General features: G+C 39.8%; 2 protein-coding genes across 24 annotated transcripts in view; one reads left to right on the forward strand and one right to left on the reverse strand.

Moving 5' to 3' along the window:
* The window catches only part of DNAJB4 (DnaJ heat shock protein family (Hsp40) member B4), a 45,761-nt gene extending 26,938 nt beyond the window's left edge, over window positions 1–18,823 (reverse strand). The window contains exon 1 of one of the 2 annotated variants that reach the window (XM_027536835.1): window positions 18,806–18,823. The gene's annotated coding sequence lies outside the window, so the exon portion shown is untranslated. Of the gene's footprint in view, window positions 1–18,480; window positions 18,776–18,805 lie in introns of those variants that run through there. The other variant, XM_027536833.1, reaches the window with a different exon arrangement.
* Window positions 18,824–18,950: 127 nt separating this feature from the next.
* The window catches only part of FUBP1 (far upstream element binding protein 1), a 34,455-nt gene continuing 32,287 nt past the window's right edge, over window positions 18,951–21,118 (forward strand). For 20 of the 22 annotated variants that reach the window (XR_003510326.1, XR_003510325.1, XR_003510327.1 and 17 more), the window contains exon 1: window positions 18,951–19,212. Coding sequence is in view for 17 of the 22 variants with exons in the window: in XM_027536805.1 (XP_027392606.1) it covers window positions 19,093–19,212 (120 nt within the window). In the remaining 5 variants the exon portion in view is untranslated. The remainder of the gene's footprint in view (window positions 19,213–21,118) is intronic. The other 2 variants (XM_027536823.1, XM_027536818.1) reach the window with 1 other exon arrangement.

The raw sequence follows: 21,118 nt of genomic DNA on the forward strand, positions 1-21,118 counted from the left end.
TGCTCAAACTACCGCACAATTGCACTCATCTCACATGCTAGTAAAGTAATGCTCAAAATTCTCCAAGCCAGGCTTCAGCAATATGTGCACCGTGAACTTCCTGATGTTCAAGCTGGTTTTAGAAAAGGCAGAGGAACCAGAGATCAAATTGCCAACATCCAATGGATCATGGAAAAAGCAAGAGAGTTCCAGAAAAACATCTATTTCTGCTTTATTGACTATGCCAAAGCCTTTGACTGTGTGGATCACAATAAACTGTGGAAAATTCTGAAAGAGATGGGAATACCAGGCCACCTGACCTGCCTCTTGAGAAATCTGTATGCAGGTCAGGAAGCAACAGTTAGAACTGGACATGAACAACAGACTGGTTCCAAATAGGAAAAGGAGTACATCAAGGCTGTATATTGTCACCCTGCTTATTTAACTTCTATGCAGAGTACATTATGAGAAACGCTGGACTGGAAGAAGCACAAGCTGGAATCAAGATTGCCGGGAGAAATATCAATCACCTCAGATATGCAGATGACACCACCCTTTTGGCAGAAAGTGAAGAGGAACTCAAAAGCCTCTTGATGAAAGTGAAAGTGGAGAGTGAAAAAGTTGGCTTAAAGTTCAACATTCAGAAAATGAAGATCATGGGATCTGGTCCCATCACTTCATGGGAAATAGATGGGGAAACAGTGGAAACAGTGTCAGACTTTCTTTTTCTGGGCTCCAAAATCACTGCAGATGGTGACTGCAGCCATGATATTAAAAGATGTTTACTCCTTGGAAGGAAAGTTATGACCAACCTAGACAGCATATTCAAAAGCAGAGACATTACTTTGCCAACAAAGGTCTGTCTAGTCAAGGCTATGGTTTTTCCAGTGGTCATGTATGGATGTGAGAGTTGGACTGTGAAGAAGGCTGAGTGCCGAAGAATTGATGCTTTTGAACTGTGGTGTTGGAGAAGACTCTTGAGACTCCCTTGGACTGCAAGGAGATCCAACCAGTCCATTCTGAAGGAGATCGGCCCTGGGATTTCTTTGGAAGGAATGATGCTAATGCTGAAACTCCAGTACTTTGGCCACCTCATGCGAAGAGCTGACTCACTGGAAAAGACTCTGATGCTGGAAGAGATTGAGGGCAGGAGGAGAAGGGGATGGCAGAGGATGAGATGGCTGGATGGCATCACTGACTCAATGGATGTGACTCTGAGTGAACTCTGGGAGTTGGTGATGGACAGGGAGGCCTGGTGTGCTGCGATTCATGGGATCACAAAGAGTCGGACATGACTGAGTGACTGAACTGAACTGAACTGAAAGTATGAAGACTATGATATAAAAAGACAACTGGGTAAATCTGATAGAGGTAGAATACACACAATTTACCAACCAACTTTATATGGGGAATTTGTAAAGATTTTAGATTGCCCTGGTTTCTTCTTCATCTTCTTTTTGGCCATGTGGCTTGCAGTATCCTCCCCAACCAGGGATTGAACCCGGGCACCATCTGTGAAAGCCCAGAATCATAACTATTAGGCCAAAGATGTGTAATGTTGGGCTACTAGTGAAAGTATAGAATATAGGAAGAGTAGATTTGAAGAAAAAGATGAGTTCCATTTAGTTGCCTATAACCCCTTCATCTATGCTACTTCTATACTTGGAAAATTTTATTGCCTGATAAAACTGCATTCCTAAGTACTAGCTGTGTTGGAATAACTTGTTCCAGCTATAATGAAAGATCATACAGGGCAATGTTTATTTACTTTTTGACTTCCCAAAACCTGGCACAATATTTAATTGAATTTAATGTGGATGAAGATGTCCAGGAGACAGCTGGATATTCTAAACAGGCTTTTAAAGGAAAGAAGTCTTCACTGGAGATAAAGATTTAGAAAAGATCATAACACAGGTGGTATTTTAAAAGATTAAAAGAATCACATTTGAGGGACTTCCCTGGTGGTCCTTGATTAAGACTCCCCCGTCCAATGTGTGTGTGGGGGGTTCAGGTTTGATTCCTTGTCAGGGAGCTAAGATTCCACATGCCTCATGACCAAAAAGCAAAACATAAAACCGAAGCAATACTGTAACAAATTCAATAAAGAGTTTAAAAATGGTCCACACCAAAAGAATCTTAAAAAAAAAAAAAATAACACTTGAAAGAATCACAGACAGAATACTTTGGGATACCAGTATTTAGAGGACACATCAATAAAGGGGAAAAAATGAAAAACACTAAGAAGTCGCACTCAGAGATCAACCAGGTGAGAGTGGTATGGCAGACAGTACTGATAATGAACCAAACAGCCATTCCTATCTTCTTCCTGGAAAACAGGTATCTAGTTTCCTCCAGAGTAATGAACCTTCAAGAAAGGTTGATGCCTCCCCCTGGCTCCTGGGGAATGACTAGTGGTTAGTCTAAGTCAATCATGTAATCACATTTCCTTTTGCCAGTGACTGGTGCACAGGTGGCCAATGAGATGCAAGGGAAATGCCCTGGGGGAGATTCTCTTCCCTATGAAGAGATATCTACCCAAGAGAAAACCCAGCACTGCCTTTCTGCTTTGGGATAATTAAAATATTGTGCCTGCTATCTTACAACCCTGAAAGTAAACATCTGTGACACAGTGAGAATGCTAGAGTAAAAAGAAAGCAAGAGGCTGGGTTGCATCCCTGAACCAATATTGGAATCATCTATCATTGGCCTTATTGTTAAAGAAATTGTTACTTGGAGCTGAAAACATCTTAATATCACTTGATATCATGGGTGTCCCAAAACCAAAAGGAGGACAGTGTTTCATGAAGGATACAGAAAAGTCAAGAAGGGTGACAGAAAAGTACCCACAAGAGTGAGAATGATTTTGGTTTCAGTAGTTGTAACTAATCATGGTAAGCACTCAGTCCTTAACTATGTGCAAGAATTATTCTAAAAACTTAATACATATGAACTGAACAATAAGAGATATGAAAATGAAATAGTAAATTTAAGCTTTTAAAGATAATCTGAGGGAAGAAGAGAGACTTGTAATAAAGTAGGGATAAGGAAGGATTGGGGCTTCCAGGTGGCACAGAACCCGCCTAACAATGCAGATATGAGAGACATGGGTTCAATTCCTGCCTTGGGAAGATATGCTGGAGGAGGGCATGGCAACCCACTCCAGTATTCTTATCTGGAGAATCCCTTGGATAGAGGAACCCAGTAAGCTACAGTCCACTGGATCACAAAAAGTCAGCAAATAATTGAAGCTAAAACTTAGCAGCAACAGCAGCAAATAAGTTAATTTTAAGATAGTCAAGAGAGGAAAAAAACAGGAAAATGAGATATATAAAAATACATACAAATACGTAAGAAAAGAAATAATTGTGTAAGTCAAGTCTCAGAGGAGAGAGGAAGGTTTGAAATAGAGGAAATTGGAACAAACTCAGAAGTAAAGCTCTAAGAGAAAATAAATAAGGAAAAAATCATAAATCTGAAGGCAAGAGGATTAGGACATCCACAACTAAGAAGCTAAGAATAAAAGTAGGGCATTTGATGCAGGATGATGGTTTGACACAGCAGTTATGGGAACTAGGAAGGAAACTAATCAGAAACATGTAAAGGATTACTAAGTCTCACTGAGGACCCAGCCAAAACCAGAAACCATAAGATGAATCAACATTCATTTCTTCATAAACATTTTAAGGATTTTCCATATGCCAAGGCACTTTCCTAGGTGTTGGGGATAAACTGAGAACAAAAATTCCTGCCTCATGTACTTTACATTCTAATGAAGATATAATTTAAAATATTTTTAAAATACTATATGGAATATTAGATAATGGTAGGTACTAAGGAAAATAAAGTGCAAAAGGGAAATAAGAGAATTTAAATTTTAGATGGGGTGGCCATAAATGGCTTCACCAAGAAAATAACGTTTGCACTCTGACCTGAAAGAAGGGGAAAACAATATAAATATGGGGGGGGGGGGGGTAGAACAAATACGGTAGAGGGAAATTTCAAGTACAAAAATCTAGAAGTGAGGGAATGCCAGGAATCTTTGAGGCTTGATTATTTAAGAATGGTGGGGTAGGGGATTTCCTTGGTGGTCCAGTGGTTGAGAATCCATTGACCAATGGGGAAGACAAGGGCTTGATCCCTGATCCGGGAAGATCCCACATGCTACAGTGCAACTAAGCCTATGAGCCTCAGCTACTGGGCCTGTGGCCTAGAGCCTGTGCTCTGCAACAAAAGAGAAGCCATCGCAATGAGAAGCCCACACACCACAACTAGAGGGTAGCCCTCACTCACCACTAGAGAAAGTCTGCATGCAGCGATGAAGACTCAGTGCAGCCAACAATAAATAAATTAAAAAATAATTAGAGGGTAGGAGTGGTGAAGGAGTTGGGAGATGGTCAGAGAAATAACAGATGCCTAGATGGTGTTGAGCCTTGCAGGTCACTAAAGACTTTGCCTTGAATGGAGGGAAAGTAAGAAGCCGTTGGAGAGTTTTATGCAGAAAAATGATGGGATTATTCTGGCTTCTAGAATGCAGAAGGACGGTAGGCAAGGATGGAAGACCAGTTAAGAATGTATTACAATAATACTCCAAGTGATTTCGTCCATGATATAGTAGTGAAGGTCCTATTTTATTTATTTTAGAAGTAGAGTCAGGATTTTCTGGTGAATCAGATGTGGAATGTAAGAGAAATCAATAATGACTCCAAGGTTTTTCAGCTTCAGTAAATTAAAAGAACAGAATTGTTATTTACTAAAATAGTAAGATAGAAGAGCTAGATGAGGAAATTGGAGAGTTCAGTATCGGACATGTTCAGTTTAAGATGCCAGTTACCCATACAAATGGTAATGTCTAATAGGCAGCTGGATATGAGTTTGATATTCATAGGGCTTCCCTGGTGACTCAGAGGTTAAAGCATCTGCCTCCTGTGCAGGAGACCCAGGTTCAATCCCTGGGTGGGGAAGATCCCCTGGAGAAGGAAATGGCAACCCACTCCAGTATTCTTGCCTGGAGAATCCCATGGGCGGAGGAGCCTGGTAGGCTACAGCTCATGGGGTCGCAAAGAGTTGGACATGACTGAGCGAGTTCACTTTCACTTTCTTTGATATTCATAGAGGCATTATGGAGGGAAAACAAAAAAACCAGTAGAAGTGAACTTTAAAACCTCGAGACTAAGGAGATTATATTAGAGTGAATGTAGATAGCAAAAAGAAAAAAAAAAGGGTCCAAGCAGAGAGTCATAGATTTACAGACATAGTACTAACAGTAACTATTACTAATAAGTTAGGGTCTCTCTCTCAGCCTCAGAAGATGCATCTCAGTTATTCAAAGCCAAGTATGATACTTGCTAGAGTAAACCAGTGATTCCGATCTGATCAGCACAAGGTTAATCAGTCAGCATCTGGAAGGAGGTGGAGGTAGTAGAAAGGTCTCCTTGCTTTTATTATTTTAAAAAATTTTATTGGAATATAATTTCTTTGCAATGTTGTATTAGTTTATGCTGTTCAGCAAAGTGAATCAGCTATTTTGTTGTTGTTGTTCAGTCACCAAGTTGTGTCCAACTCTTTGCAACCAGTGGATTGCTGCACGCCAGTCTTCCCTGTGCCCCACCATCTCCCAGAGTTGGAGAGCGATTCATATATGTATATATATACCCCTTTTTTGGATTTGTTCCCTGTGCTACACAGTAGGTTCTCATTATTTATCTACTTTATACATAGTATCAATAGTGTATGCATGTCAATCCCCATCTCCCAATTCATCCATCCCCTCTTCTCCCCCTTGGTATCCATGTTTGTTCTCTGTATCTGCGTCTCTAGTTCTGCTTTGTAATTAAGATCATCCATACCAATTTTTTCAGTGGTTTCGTTGTTTTAAAGAGAAGAAACTTTTTTCCACTTTACAATCATGCCTACGTAACACTGAGAACTGTGACAACCATTATGCAATCATGAGGTGCACTAAGTCAAATGCTAAGGATGGCAGAGGGAAAAAATGAAAAAAAAATATATATGGATACCTGATATATTATTGAGCTGCTAAATCAACCAGCCCAAGAGTAACTCTGCATCTAAATTTTTTAGTTATTATTTAGTAATGGTTTTCATTATTTACAGGCAATTGTATATGGTTACCAAAATCTCATTTAATTTTTGTAACAATCCTTAGAGCACAAAAAACAAAATGAGACTTGAAAAAGATTAAACATGGCCAGGTTAAATAACTTGACACATAGGTAGCAAATGATGAATTGAAGCTTATCTAATTCCAAAATCTTTTTCAAGTGATTTAGAGTGGATTTTAAACAGTGGATATAACTGAAAGACAAAGGGCAGTGGGAGTTGGGAATTCCTGGACTGGCAAATAAAACCAGGAAGTAACAAAGACTGAAAAAAAAAGGGAAGTGTCAAAAGACAAGAAGAACGGAAAGAGTATGTTAGTGAAGAGTCTAAAATAGTAAGTCTTTTTAAGAGAATACTGGAATGGAAGGCTTTTATTGTTTGAGTGGTCTGGATGAAGATTAGATGTAGACTGTACTCATAGACTGTAGCTATGAGTAGGAGGAAATTGCATTTTGAGTGGTCAAGGACTGAGTAATTAATAGCATCTACTATGTGACGCATTATTTTCTGTACTTGGGTACAGTGATGACTAGACCCTGTGGAGCTCACACTATGGTATGAAACACTGACAACAAATAAACAACTAGAACTTTGGTGTGTACGCAGTTTTGGGCCCTACAGTCAGAGGCACTCAGTGGTATCTGATTTTTTATGAAGTTCCCTGGCTTCCAACTGAGGCCTTTACTCAGAATTACAAACAGAACATTATACTCAGGGTTACAAACAGAAAAACTTCTACCTCTGTTTCATTGACTATCTAAAGCCTTTGACTGTGTGGATCATAAGAAACTATGGAAAGCTCTTAAAGAGATGGGAATACCAGACCATTTTGCCTGTCTCCTCAGAAACCCGTATGTGGGTCAAGAAGCAACAGTTAGAACCCTGTATCGAACAACTGACTGGTTCAGGATTGAGAAAGGCGTATGACAGGGTTGTCTGCTGTCACCCTGTTAATTTAACCTATATGCTGAGCACATTAAGAGAAATGCTGGTCTGGATGAGTTTCAAGTGGGAATCAAAGACAGGCGGGAAAAACAAGAACCTGACATATGGATGATACATGAAATCATAAGACAACTGCTTCTTGACAGGAAAGCTATGACAAACCTAGACAGTGTGTTGAATAGCAGAGACATCACTCTGCCGACAAAGGTCCATATAGTAAGGCTATGGTCTTCTCACAACCCTATGTAGTCACATATGGTTGTGAGAGCTGGACTATAAAGGAGGCAGAGCACCAAAGAACTGATACCTTCGAATTGTGGTACTGGAGAAGATTCCTGAGAGTCCCTTGGACAGCATGATTAAGGGAAATTAACCCTGAATACTCATTGGAAAGACTGATGTTGAAGCTGAAGCTCCAGTATTTTGGTCACCTGATGCAAGAGCCAACTCATTGGAAAAGTCCCTGATGATGGCAAAGACTGAGGGCAGAAGAAGAGAGTGTCAGAGGATGAAATGGCTGGATGGTATCACCAATGTAATGAATATGAACTTCGGCAAATTTCAGGAGATGGGAGGGGCAGGGAGGCCTGGCATGCTGCAGTCCATGGGGTTGCAGAGCTGGACACGACTGGGCAACTGAACAACAACAAACAAAACACAAGAATTAAATGACAATCAGGATGACAAAGACTGGCAATTATGTAATTACTTAAAATAATTTTACATCCACTAGGAAATCAATATTTAAATAATGAATGATCGTATCTTCTCCCATTCTGACTCCCCAATACACTGCTTAATAAACTACAGTCTATTCTTTTCCATTCCTTCAAAGTTTTTTTTCTTTTTTTCTTTTGGCTGCATCTCACTTTTATGGGATTTTAGTTCCCTGACCACAGATCTAACTCAGGCCCCCAGCAGTGAAGGCACCAAGTTCTAACCACTGCACAACCAGGTAATTCTCTTTTTCAGACTGATGTAAATAACTACCTACAAACAAATAAGAGTCCTTCCAAAGTGATTCAGTTTCATTCAACATTCACTCACGAGGGTAAGGATATTTGTCTATTTAGTTCACTACTGTATCTCTGACACCTAGAACAATGCCCAGCATTTTGACTAAACCGAATAAATTAATAGATTAATAAGTAGCCACTAGATGCCAGATATTACATTCATCTCAAAAGTAAATACGACATTTCCTGCCCTTAAAGAGTATACCATTTAAAGGTTCTAACTAAAATAAAATTTCTTGATCTTTACTTATATCAGAGTCCAGTTTAAAAAGCAAGTTGTTAAGACTCAAAGTAATATCTATCCTGGATAAAAGGAATTCACTGTAGACTTCATATGTTTTTAAATTTAGAAAATAAACTACCATTCTATCTTGAAAAGTTAGTATTTCTATCATTAGGTACTATAATATATAATGTTATAAAGAATATTATAGTTAAGTCACAGGAAAATAGTAATTTCAGATACTTTTAAAGATTTTATTCCTTATTTTCCTTCTCCAGTCCTTTAAAAGTACATTTTTTAAAAAATGAAGTGAGAATATCAGTTAATATGAAGCAACATAAAAGAACAAACAGAATCAGAAGGCAAATTCCAAAGAGATCACTGCTATAAATAGAGATGTGGAAATGTCAGGACAGAGAAGCAAAGTTCCACTAAAAACAACAACAAAATTGTATGCCAAATGAGTTTTATATCTCATACCCACACATCTGCAGTTAAGGACTTCACCGGCAAAGATTCTCCATCTTCTAATTATCTTAAAAAGTAAATGTGAGTAAAGGCAGATGTCCTAATTTTAAAAACCAAGATGTTTTTGGTTCTGCACAGATTCTTCTTTCCATTGTACCTAAAAAGCAGAAAACCTCTATCTGAAACAACCCAATCACTGCTGCTTCGAAAGAGAAGTTATTTCATGTAATAAGCAGCACTGGATAGGAATCTAGTCTTGCAATTAATTCTGTCACTTTGTACACAGCACTCAAGTAGTCTGGGTCACAATTTCCTCCACTATAAAATGAAAGAAATGGACTAGATGATTCTCAACATCTTTCTAAGTTCTTAGAAAAAGTTTGAGTGAAGATGCTGTTCAGCACTATTTAGCCTCAAGGGGCCCCAACATTCATAATCATATTCAACAATTTGTTTTTAGCTCTGGCTTGGCAGGAAAATTATAAAAATTATTATTACACATAAAACTCAATTCAATAAGTATTTAGGCTTCTACCAGCAGAAAAGTGTAAGCCAGATGGGGCAAGCCAAAGAATAAGATGCAGTCCTTAACCACAGCCCTCTCTTATGCAGAGGGGAAACTAGATAGGATAAGATCTCTGAATTCAGAACATTTACTACAGGCTATCTGGGGAAACAAATTTTAATTCAGCCTCCTCACGCAAATACTTATTAAATACTTTTTTGTATAAAAGTCAGTTTTCAAACTATGATGAACGTAAGAATCTAAGATGCTTTTTTTTTTTTGGCCATGCCCCATGGCTTGTGGGATCTTAGTTCCCTAACCAGGTACTGAACAGGCCTCTGGCAGTGACAGTATCAAGTCCTAACCACTGAACTGCCAGGGAATTTCCTTAAGATGTTAATTTTTTAAAATGTGTATTTCCCAAAAATATAAGTCACTAGGTCCAGGTGGGGCTCAGGTATCCACATTTTTCAAAAAGCTGATAGGGTTTAGAAACAGAAAATGTTTCTAGAGCTTGAATTCTTAAGATTATATGCCTGTAACGACCAGAGGGCAAATTGCAAGGCATTAAAAATAAGCAAAAGTCTGATGGAGCACGTAGACTTTGTATTTCCGTGGTTCTCTAGTGTGGGTTGCACTTTAAAAATCAACATTTTTACAGTTTTTACAGATACAGATATAGACCAGTTAAATCAGAATCTCTGGGAGTGGTAGTTGGGGCTCAGCCCTAACATTTAAAAAAAAATCTCCTGTAATCAATTGCAGACGACCACTGAATTAAAGACAAGATCATTGGAATTGGTCCTGAAGAGTCTTAACAGTCTAGTTAGTGATACGTACTACAAATACATAAACCCCTTGAACAATATATTTGAAAAATAACACAGCATCATCAAATATACAGGTGTATACACACACACACACATACACACACACACCATAAAGCACTATGTTCTTTAGTAAGATATATTACTAATCCACCAATGCAATCAGCAATACAGAAAAACAAGCTTCTATAACATACAACACATGTTCTTTAAATTCTGTAAGTAATCTAAATATTTTTATTACCTTACATTAAGAGCTGCCTTCCCATGAAGAATTTTAGCCTACATCTTGATAAAAACTAACGCAAATATTTTAAAAATCCAAGTAAGAAATGACAACTTGTGACTCATACCCTAGAAATTAAGAGAAATACATTTCATTACTTGACTTTTTAATAGATTCTTTTTTTTCCAAGTCAGGCTGCCTGAGTTCAAATCTCAGCCCTAACATTTATTAACATGTGACCTTGGGCAAGTTAGTTAACTCATCTGTACCCCAGTAAAATGGAGATATTAATAGCACCTACCTCATAAAGCCATTGTACGGATAAATGAATTAAACATATGTAAAGCACTTAAAGGTGCCTTCCCAGGTAGCTCAGCAGTGAAAAATCTGCACACAGCAGACATGGGTTTGATCCCTAGATTGGGAAGATCCCCTGGAGGAGGGCATGGCAACCCACTCCAGTATTCTTGCCTGGAGAATCCCATGGAATAAGGAGCCTGGTGGACTACTGTCCATAGGGTCACAAACAGTGGGGCATGACTCAAGTGACTGACCATGCACCCATGCAAAGCACTTAGAAGAGTGCCCAGTATATAGCACTTTAGAGTGTGTTTTGCAGTAAAGACACGGGAAAAGACATAGTCCTTACTATCATAAACCTTACAATACAGTGAAATGTAAGTAAACAATAAATGATATTATGGTATTATTACCATGACATGGTACATGAGAACAAATAGGAATCTTTAAATTTTAGAGTTTTATACAGGTTTTTTGGAAAAATGGAAAATTTTCAACAGACAACAGTGAAATAAGAGGTGAGGAAGTGTTCCTGACAAAGAGAAAGATATGGGTAAAGGCCCAGGGCTCTGCAGTTAAGAATAGGTGGGAATGACAAGGATGGCAAAAGGCTGGATTTATGGCAAATAAATGGTCATCAGCAAAATCCTAGAGGATCTGTCAATCTGCTAACAGCCTTTCAATCAAGACATGCTATTAAATCTGACATCCAAATCAGAGAAGAAATTTCTAAAAACTAAGGGTGAGATGATACTTCTGAGAGAGAAAACAAAAATCACTATGTAAAAACATATGACTTTAAATTTTTTTTTACTTTTCAAAAACAGATTAAACTGTTCTCTCTTTTTAGTATGCTGGTAAAAGGAAGAAGTTATGTGACTTACCAAAGGGCACATGGGTTGGACCTGAGTCTAGATAGATCCTCTCGGACCAAGTCCAGAGTTCTTTTCACTACATGAAGCTGCCTCCAATTTCAGACACTAGTCAAAACGTGGTTCTCCTCAAAGTTCCCAAGTTACCTTTGTGTTGACAACTTTGTCCTTTAAAATAAAAGTATTTCCTGATTCCATTCACACAGTCTGAAATAGTATCCTACAAACTCAATCAGAAAGGATACACAAGTCATTAAGACCAATAATCAAATACCCTAAAACAACATTAACCATCAAATACCTTAAAATAACACTGTGGACCACTTATTTCAGTTTGAATTGGCCACTTTCTTCCTCATATCTAACCTGAATCTGTTGTGACTGTGCACTCAGAAAGTACAGGCCCGGTTCCAATGACACAGATCAGAAGTTATCAGATCCTTTTGGCTAAGAGTTGTTTGGATGTAGGTGATGGATAATAAGTGAGGCAAGAAGTCTACAATTTTGCCACTCAAACACCTATCCAAAAAGCCATAAAGGACTGTTTTTCTTCAGGAGCTATAAAAATCTGTTAATATTTCACACAGATTTAACAAATTCAATAGTGGAAAGACTTTTATAAGCTTAAAAACACTGAATTTGTTTCATTCTAAGCACGAAATATGAAGTATTAATTTCTATGTTGACAGTGACTATAAAATATAATTCAGCTGAACAATTAGCCAATCTCTTAAAGCACAATAAACAAGTTTTAGATTATTAGCTATTATACACCCATTTTTAAGATGATTTACATTAGGCAAAGGGAAATGAACTTACTAAAGAAAAGTCTGATTTCATCAATTATAATGAAATTATCTACAGCTTCAGTTCAGTTCAGTCGCTCAGTCGTGTCCGACTCTTTGCAACCTCATGAATTGCAGCACGCCAGGCCTCCCTGTCCATCACCAACTCCCAGAGTTCACTCAGACTCACGTCCATCGAGTCAGTGATGCCATCCAGCCATCTCATCCTCTGTCGTCCCCTTCTCCTCCTGCCCCCAATCCCTCCCAGCATCAGAGTCTTTTCCAATGAGTCAACTCTTCGCATGAGGTGCCCAAAGTACTGGAGTTTCAGCTTCAGCATCATTCCCTCCAAAGAAATCCCAGGGCCGATCTCCTTCAGAATGGACTGGTTGGATCTCCTTGCAGTCCAAGGGACTCTCAAGAGTCTTCTCCAACACCACAGTTCAAAAGCATCAATTCTTCCGTGCTCAGCCTTCTTCACAGTCCAACTCTCACATCCATACATGACCACTGGAAAAACCATAGCCTTGACTAGACGGACCTTTGTTGGCAAAGTAATGTCTCTGCTTTTGAATATGCTGTCTAGGTTGGTCATAACTTTCCTTCCAAGGAGTAAGCATCTTTTAATTTCATGGCTGCAGTCACCATCTGCAGTGATTTTGGAGCCCAGAAAAATAAAGTCTGACACTGTTTCCACTGTTTCCCCATCTATTTCCCATGAAGTGATGGGACCAGATCCCATGATCTTCATTTTCTGAATGTTGAGCTTTAAGCCAACTTTTTCACTCTCCACTTTCACTTTCATCAAGAGGCTTCTTAGTTCCTCTTCACTTTCTGCCAAAAGGGTGGTGTCATCTGCATATCTGAGGTTATTGATATTTCTCCCGACAATCTTGATTCCAGCTTGTCCTTCTTCCAGTCCAGCGTTTCTCATGATGTACTCTGCATAGAAGTTAAATAAGCAGGGTGACAACATATTGCCTTGATGTACTCCTTTTCCTATTTGGAACCAGTCTGTTCTTCCATGTCCAGTTCTAACTGTTGCTTCCTGACCTGCATACAGATTTCTCAAGAGGCAGGTCAGGTGGCCTGGTATTCCCATCTCTTTCAGAATTTTCCACAGTTTATTGTGATCCACACAGTCAAAGGCTTTGGCCTAGTCAATAAAGCAGAAATAGTTGTGTTTTTCTGCAACTCTCTTGCTTTTTCCATGATCCAGCGGATGTTGGCAATTTGATCTCTGGTTCCTCTGCCTTTTCTAAAACCAGCTTGAACATCAGGAAGTTCATGGTTACAAGCAAAGTACAAATGAGTTTGAAGACTGAGTAGATCCAGAACTAACTCACATATAACCAAGTCAAAAGTCATTGGTTATAGTTTTCCACAAGTCAGTTGCTATTTCAGGATCCTGGCTTTTACAAAAACTAAGATTTGAACATAGATGTTTAATCCAAAAAGTGTATAGAAGTTGCATACCATGGATCATCCTTTCCTATTTATGAAATGTGCTGATGTGTGTTCAGTGGCTTAAGGTCAGTGTGCATGCTAAATCACTTCAGTAGTATCTGAATCTTTGCAACCTCATGGCCTCTAGGCTTCCAGGCTCCTCTGTCCATGGGATTTTCAGGCAAGTACAGTGGAGTGGGTTGACATTTCCTACTCCAGAGGATCTTCCCGACTAAGGAATAGAACCCACATCTCCTATGTCCTCTGCACTGGCAGGCGGATTCTTTAACCACTGTGCCACCTGGGAAGCCCCAATTATGAAATACCAGAAGACAAATTCTACATTTAATAATGCCAATTTCCATTTGATAGTATTTCCTGGTTTCTGAAGTGCTCACAGTGGTATCTCATTTGAGGATACCAACACAGATTATGATCCTCATGTAGATGAGAAATCTGAGACACAGAGGCTAAGTTCACTTGACCAAGATAACAGAGTCAACTAAAATGTGGAAGTGGATTTTTTTCAATATTCATTCATTCAACAAATATGTAAGCCTACATGTTAGGAACTAGTCAATGGTAGAGACAGACAAAGTCCTTGCTATACAGGAGTTAACATTCTAATAGAAGAGAGACAGTAAACAAGTTAACACCTACAACATAATACAGTTTTCAATCAATTCTATAAAGAGAACATGGTAATTGGAAAGCAACTGCAAAATGGCACAACCAGAGGTCAGAGATGGTCTAAGGTGACATCTAAGCTGAGACCCAAATGACGAGGACAATTCATCCACGTGAAGGTCCGTAAGAACATCTGAATCAGGTAAAGGAAAATGCAAATATAAAACTCTAGAGGCAGGAATGATCTTGGGCAGCCAGGTGGCTCAAGTGTTTAGATAGTAGCCTGATCATATGGAGCCCATAGGCCATTCCAGGAGATAGGATTTAAAGTACAGCAGGAAAGACATAGGTAAGACTATCTGACTGATGTTTTAAATAAAGCTTTTAAGCTCCTATATGAAGAAACAATTATAATACAATTAGGTAGAGGCAACTTTGAGCTTCAAAAGTACTGTTAATGGTCTGTTTCTTGGAGACTCTTCTTGGAAAGTGGATGAACAGGTGCTTGTTACTTTTAAGAACTTACGTATATAACTATATACTTCGCTGTACAAAATTTCATAATTTTTAAAAGTAAACTGAAGAAATGTTAAGGGTAGAAGCAGAAAATCTAAATGCTACTATAACAGCCCAGGACTGTGGTGATGGTAACTCAGGAGCAGTGGAGGTAAAAAGTAGTGGCATGTAGAAGGATGGTAAATACGTCTTCTTGAAGGAAAATCAGGGACAGCTATTAAGGCTAACCGGTGGTCAGGAAATGGCAACCCACTCCAGTGTTCTTGCCTGGAGAATCCCAGGGATGGGGGAGCCTGGTGGGCTGCCGTCTATGGAGTCGTACAGAGTCAGACACGACTGAAGCGACTTAGAAGCAGCAGCAGTGGTCCTCACTGTGGAGTGATTTTGCCTCCCAGGGGACAGCTACAGTATCTAGAGACATTTCTGGTTGTCATAATTGGTATGGGGGGGTATGTGCTTCTGGCGTCCATGGGTAGAGGCCAAGGACGCTGCTAAACATACTACAATGCACAGTAGTGCTACAAAGCAAAGCATCTGGTCATAAAGTGTCAACAGTGCTGAGGCTGAGAAATCCTGGTCTTGACTGATTTCAAATGGTGTCCATCCTAGAATATCCATAAAAAATAAAAAAAAAAATCCATACTTCCAGAAGACTTCACCAAAAAAAAAAAAAAAAAACCAACCTAGAAATGGAGGTCTTTAGTTATTTTTAATATTTCAGTTCAGTTCAGTCACTCAGTCATATCTGACTCTTTGCTACCCCGTGGACTGCAGCACGCCAGGCCTCCCTGTCCATTACCAACTCCCGGAGTTTACTCAAACTCATATCCATTGAGTCGGTGATGCCATCCAGCCATCGCATCCTCTGTCGTCCCCTTCTCCTCCTGCCCTCAATCTTTCCCAGCATCAGGGTCTTTTCAAATGAGTAGCTCTTTGCATCAGGTGGCTGAAGTATTGGAGCATCAGCTTTAACATCAGTCCTTCCAATGAACCTCAGAACTGATCTCCTTTAGGATGGACTGATTGGATCTCTTTGCACTCCAAGGGACTCTCAAGAGTCTTCTCCAACACCACAGTTCAAAAGCATCAATTCTTCAGTGCTCAGCTTTCTTTATAGTCCAACTCTCACATTCATACATGACTACTGGAAAAACCATAGCCTTGACTAGACGGACCTTTGTTGACAAAGTAATGTCTCTGCTTTTTAATATGCTGTCTACGTTGGTCATAGCTTGTCTTCCAAGGAACAAGCACCTTTTAATTTCATGACTGCAGTCACCACCTGCAGTGATTTTGGAGCCCAAAAAAATAAAGTCTGCCACTGTTTCCCCATCTATTTGCCATGAAGTGATGGGACTAGATGCCATGATTTTAGTTTTCTGACTGTCGAGCTTTAAGCCAACTTTTTCACTCTCCTCTTTCACTTTCATCAAGAGGCTCTTTAATTCTTCTTCCCTTTCTGCCATAAGGGTGGTGTCATCTGCATATCTGAGGTTATTGATATTTCTCCCAGCAATCTTGATTCCAGCTTGTGTTTCATCCAGCCCAGCATTTCTCATGATGTACTCCGCATAAAAGTTAAATAAGCAGGGTGACAATATACAGCCTTGATGTACTCCTTTTCCTATTTAGAACCAATCTGTTGTTCCATGTCCAGTTCTAACTGTTGCTCCCTAACCTCCATACAGGTTTCTCAAGAGGCAGGTCAGGTGGTCTGGTATTCCCATCTCTTGAAGAATTTTCCAGTTTGTTGTGATCCATACAGTCAAAGGCTTTGACACAGTCAATAAAGCAGAAATAAATGTTTTAATATTTAGAGATAACTAAAATTGTGGTATACATAAAATCTCTTTGGAGGTAAATTATAGCATTCTCTAACTATGTCAATAAGGACTAACTGGTGTATGTCTAATTAATAAAGTATTAAAAAATCAATTACTGACTGCCATTTATTGGACAGACTTTCTCAAAGAACAACTGAAGAAAGTCTATTTAGCAATACCACCCAACACTGTTTTTAGATTTTCTTATCGGTTAAGCTTAAATCTGTAGCCCAACACATGCACTGCTTTTCCAAATACAAATTTCCCCTATATCGAAATAGATGACCATGCTGCACACTGAAAAAGATAATCAGAGCTGTAAGATGGTAGGAAAAGCTAATAATAAGAGAATGATGGCCCACGTGTACTGCGCGCATATAACTGTTATCCGACTTATTTTGGGCCTTGAGCAGGTGGACACGTTAACTTCAGACGTAACAAAGACTGCAGCACATATTTCTCTCAATTACTGTAAGACTAGCAATGGAAAAAGTATGAAACTTAAAATTCAACATTCAAAAAATTAAGATCATGGCATCCGGTCCCATCACTTCATGGGAAATAGATGGGGAAAGGATGGAAACAGTGAGACTTTATTTTCTTGGGTTCCAAAATTACTGCAGACAGTGACTGCAGCCATGAAATTAAAAGACACTTGTTCCTTGGAAGAAAAGTAATGACAAACCTAAACAGCATATTAAAAAGTAGAGACATCACTTTGCCCATAAAGGTCTGTATAGTCAAAGTTATGGTTTTTCCAGCAGCCATGTACGAATGTGAGAGCCGGACAATAAAAAAGAACTGATGCCTTCAGAACTGTGGTGCTGGAGAAAACTCGAGAGTCCCTTGGACAGTAAGGAGATCACATCAGTCAATCCTAAGGGATATAATCCTGAATATTCATTGGAAGTACTGATGCTGAAGTTCCAATACTTTGGCCACCTGCTGCAAAGAGCTGACTCATTGGAAAAGACCCTGATGCTGGGAAAGATTGCAGGCAGGAGAAGGGGATGACAGAGGATGAGATGGTGGGATGGCATCACCGACTCAATAGACATGAGTTTGAGCAAACTCCTGAAGATGGTGACCCACAGGGAAGCCTGGCGTGCTGCAGGCCATGGAGTTCGAAAGAGTCAGACACGACTGAGAGACTAAACAAAAACTTTGAGAACTGATTCACTAAACACAAAATACCAAAGTTGGTAAAGTTCATTTTACCTCATTCTTTGTTACCTAAGCGGAAAAAATGGGGGCAGGGAGACAAAGACAATCATTGTAATAGACTCCTAAAGCATTGTAATGTGTCTGAAACTATTACTACTGAGTCTAAACTACTACTACTACTATTGCAGTAAATGATGCGTGACGATATGCTCCAAAAGGAAATTACCTGGTAATTGAAGGTAACAGAAAATACGTAACAATAACAACCTAGTTCCCAGATGACAATAAATTACATTTGAGTTCTCACAGGTTTGGGACAGTATTTCTAAGAAGCCAAGAAGCCACAAAGAATTTGTCAAGAAATGGATGCTGTTCATAACTATAAGGACCTCAATAAAACTGGCCATGGTTACATACGACATTAGGTTACTAAGTCCGGCGAAAACTACATTTTAGGAACAATCACATTTCTAAAAAAGAAATGAGCAATCATATCGTCACAGCCTCATCCAAAATATTTACACAAAACCTTTGTAAAATCAACTCTAGAACTAAGGCCTCCAGCCTGAATTCATCCCCAATTGTGATAAAACTCCAAACTGACAATCTAGAAGTAAAATACAGGGACACTTTACTACCCTGAAAATCAGGCCGCGTTGCCGCTAGGCCGGGCGGACGTTTTCGGCAGCATCACCTCGCGGCGGCCGGGGCGCGCTCTCTTCCAGGCGCACTCCCGGCCGCAGCGCTCTCGAGACACTGTTGCGCCGCCGTTGCGCCTGTCGACGTCACATGCTTCCCCAAGGATACAACAGAATGACCCTCGGTAGAAAATCCACCCACTCTATTCCCTGAGGCGGCGGCCAATAAGACACTACTCCATTCCTCCGGGCTTTCAAAAATTAAAGCGAACCGCAGTCGCCCCTCGAGTCTTTACCCACCACCAAAGTGGAAAAATCGTACCACCTTAGCCCAAGGATGCACAAAGAGGCGGTGCCAAAGTAAACCCCATTCTCGCGAAATATAAAGACAATTCTCGCGATGTCTCCTCGCCTTTTTCTAGCCTCACCCCCTCAAGCCAGCGCGTTGCCTCAAAACGTCGCGAGATTTTCTTCTCTTAGTCTCCGCCCCTTTACGGCACGATGGTCGCACAAGAATGCGATACAGGCTTGACGGCCGCCATTTTCTTTCTTTCTTAGCAGTTGGCTGAGAGGTCACTGGGAGGAATCGGCAGCGGCCACTGTAGTGTAGGCATGGCAGACTATTCAACAGTGCCTCCACCCTCCTCTGGCTCAGCCGGTGGCGGAGGCGGCGGTGGTGGTGGTGGAGGAGTTAACGATGCTTTCAAAGATGCACTGCAGAGAGCCCGGCAGGTAAGTCTGGACCGCGCGGCGGGATCCCGACAGCTCACGGTAATTGGCCGCTGGCGGAGTAGGCCGCTACTTCTTCGCGCGTTAGGAAGAGGAAAGAAGTGCCCTTCCGGCCTCTGAAATGTGAGAAGACTCACGTTTCTCCACGTTGGTAATAAGCTGGAATTCGGGTTTTGTATTCTTAGTGTATGAGCCACTTTGAACCCCAACGCATGCTCTGCGAAGATGGGTTTAGGTTATTCTCCCGCTTCTGCGGTACTCGCGCTTTTTTCTCCAAGGAGTTAGCATTTCCTTTTCTTCTGAGTGAACATCCACTTACATGGGATAAAGCGCGCGTAGTTTTACACAATAGTATGGAAGCTTCTAGTAATGAGTTTGGGAAAGGACTAGGACTATAGGAGCCATAGTAAGGGAAGGGACCTGTCATTAAACCAGTCTTTAGAGCTTCCAGCCCATTCGAACTCTCCCGCAGTTAATCTTTCGGTATCATTCACTTTCACACATTCAAGGAAGAGAATTAAGGGAGCACTAGTATCCCGGGCTGGAATCCTTCCTCAGGGCGGGATTTACGCGTGTTCTATGGCTCCTTCCCTCTTCTCAAAATGGCTTCAGGTCGTTCATACCCGAAGTTTCAGTTTGAATCTGCCTCTCAGTTCGGAGTCGTAAACTGACCAGGACTCTTTGTATTACGTAGGTGCGTACATTTGCCTTGAAGGCACTTCTTTCCCAAACGGGAGCTGTTGAAAAGAGGTAGTAACGTTGTGCTCTAGGATTTAATTTGAACTTTACCTTCATGTAATTTTCAATGTATTTAGTCGGTATGAATTTGTGTCTAAAGCAAAAGTAAGAATCTTTGTGATTCGATGCTTATTAGATGCTAGACATTTTTGGAATACAGTGTTAAGCTAATGGTAATCAGAAATCAATTTTGTGGTATGTTTTGATAACATTAGGAGTTCACTTCATTAACTTTTTAACTAGTTGGATTAAAGGATCATTTGACTCAAAATCCTTAAATCTGTAGTGATGTAGCATACGGCTCATATTTTTATAATGTGAACACATTATAAATAAAAATGTACCTGTACTTGTTTATAATCAGAAATTTTCCAGGTAGTCAACAGGGGGATACCATTAACACCAATTATTCGATTTGTTTACCTAATTTTTATTTACTGTTTTTGAACTTGTTTAAAATCGTGACTGAAACGTTAATATAATGACAGCAACACTGTTAGAGGGGTTTTTAGAGAAGACTCAACCGAAATTAATTTATTCAAGCAGCATATTGAATCAGTTTGTTCCATACACTATACTTCGATACTGGAGACTTTTTAAAATGTGTTAATTGGATTTTTTGCTTTCTAGGAAGCCATGATATAGTCAAAGAACCAAATGCAAAAGAGTAGTAGTATCTGATAAATGCTTTCAAAGCGTAGACAAGATTTAGGCACTGTTAATTCGTCCATTTGTTCTGTAAACATTTATAGAGTTCTGCTGTGAATCAGGTACTGTACACATCACAAGGGAGTGGGGTACCCTACTGCCAAAGGACTGATATTTTAAGCAAGGCATTAAAGAATGAGAGTTTGACCAGTGGATAAAGAAGCAGCATGCACTAAGGTATGGGGGTTTGGGGGAAGATGAGAACCTGAGTGAAGTCATTGGAGATAGGGTTGGGTGGGGAAGGAGGGTGGAAAATGAGGTGAGAAAAAGTGAAGGTGGATACCAAGTTAGAATGCTTTTTTAATATAGAAATTGTCCTCAAACTATGAATTTCTTGTCCTTCAATAGAGTTTACAAGTGTCTTTGCTGTGATTTGATTATTTCTACAGAATTGATCTTAAATCTGATATTCTCAAGTTTAGCATTCGAGTTGAATTGCCCCTTCTCATGGTATTTGAGAATG

The sequence above is a fragment of the Bos indicus x Bos taurus genome, chromosome 3, assembly GCF_003369695.1.
Source record: "Bos indicus x Bos taurus breed Angus x Brahman F1 hybrid chromosome 3, Bos_hybrid_MaternalHap_v2.0, whole genome shotgun sequence".
Taxonomy (NCBI): Eukaryota; Metazoa; Chordata; class Mammalia; order Artiodactyla; family Bovidae; genus Bos; species Bos indicus x Bos taurus.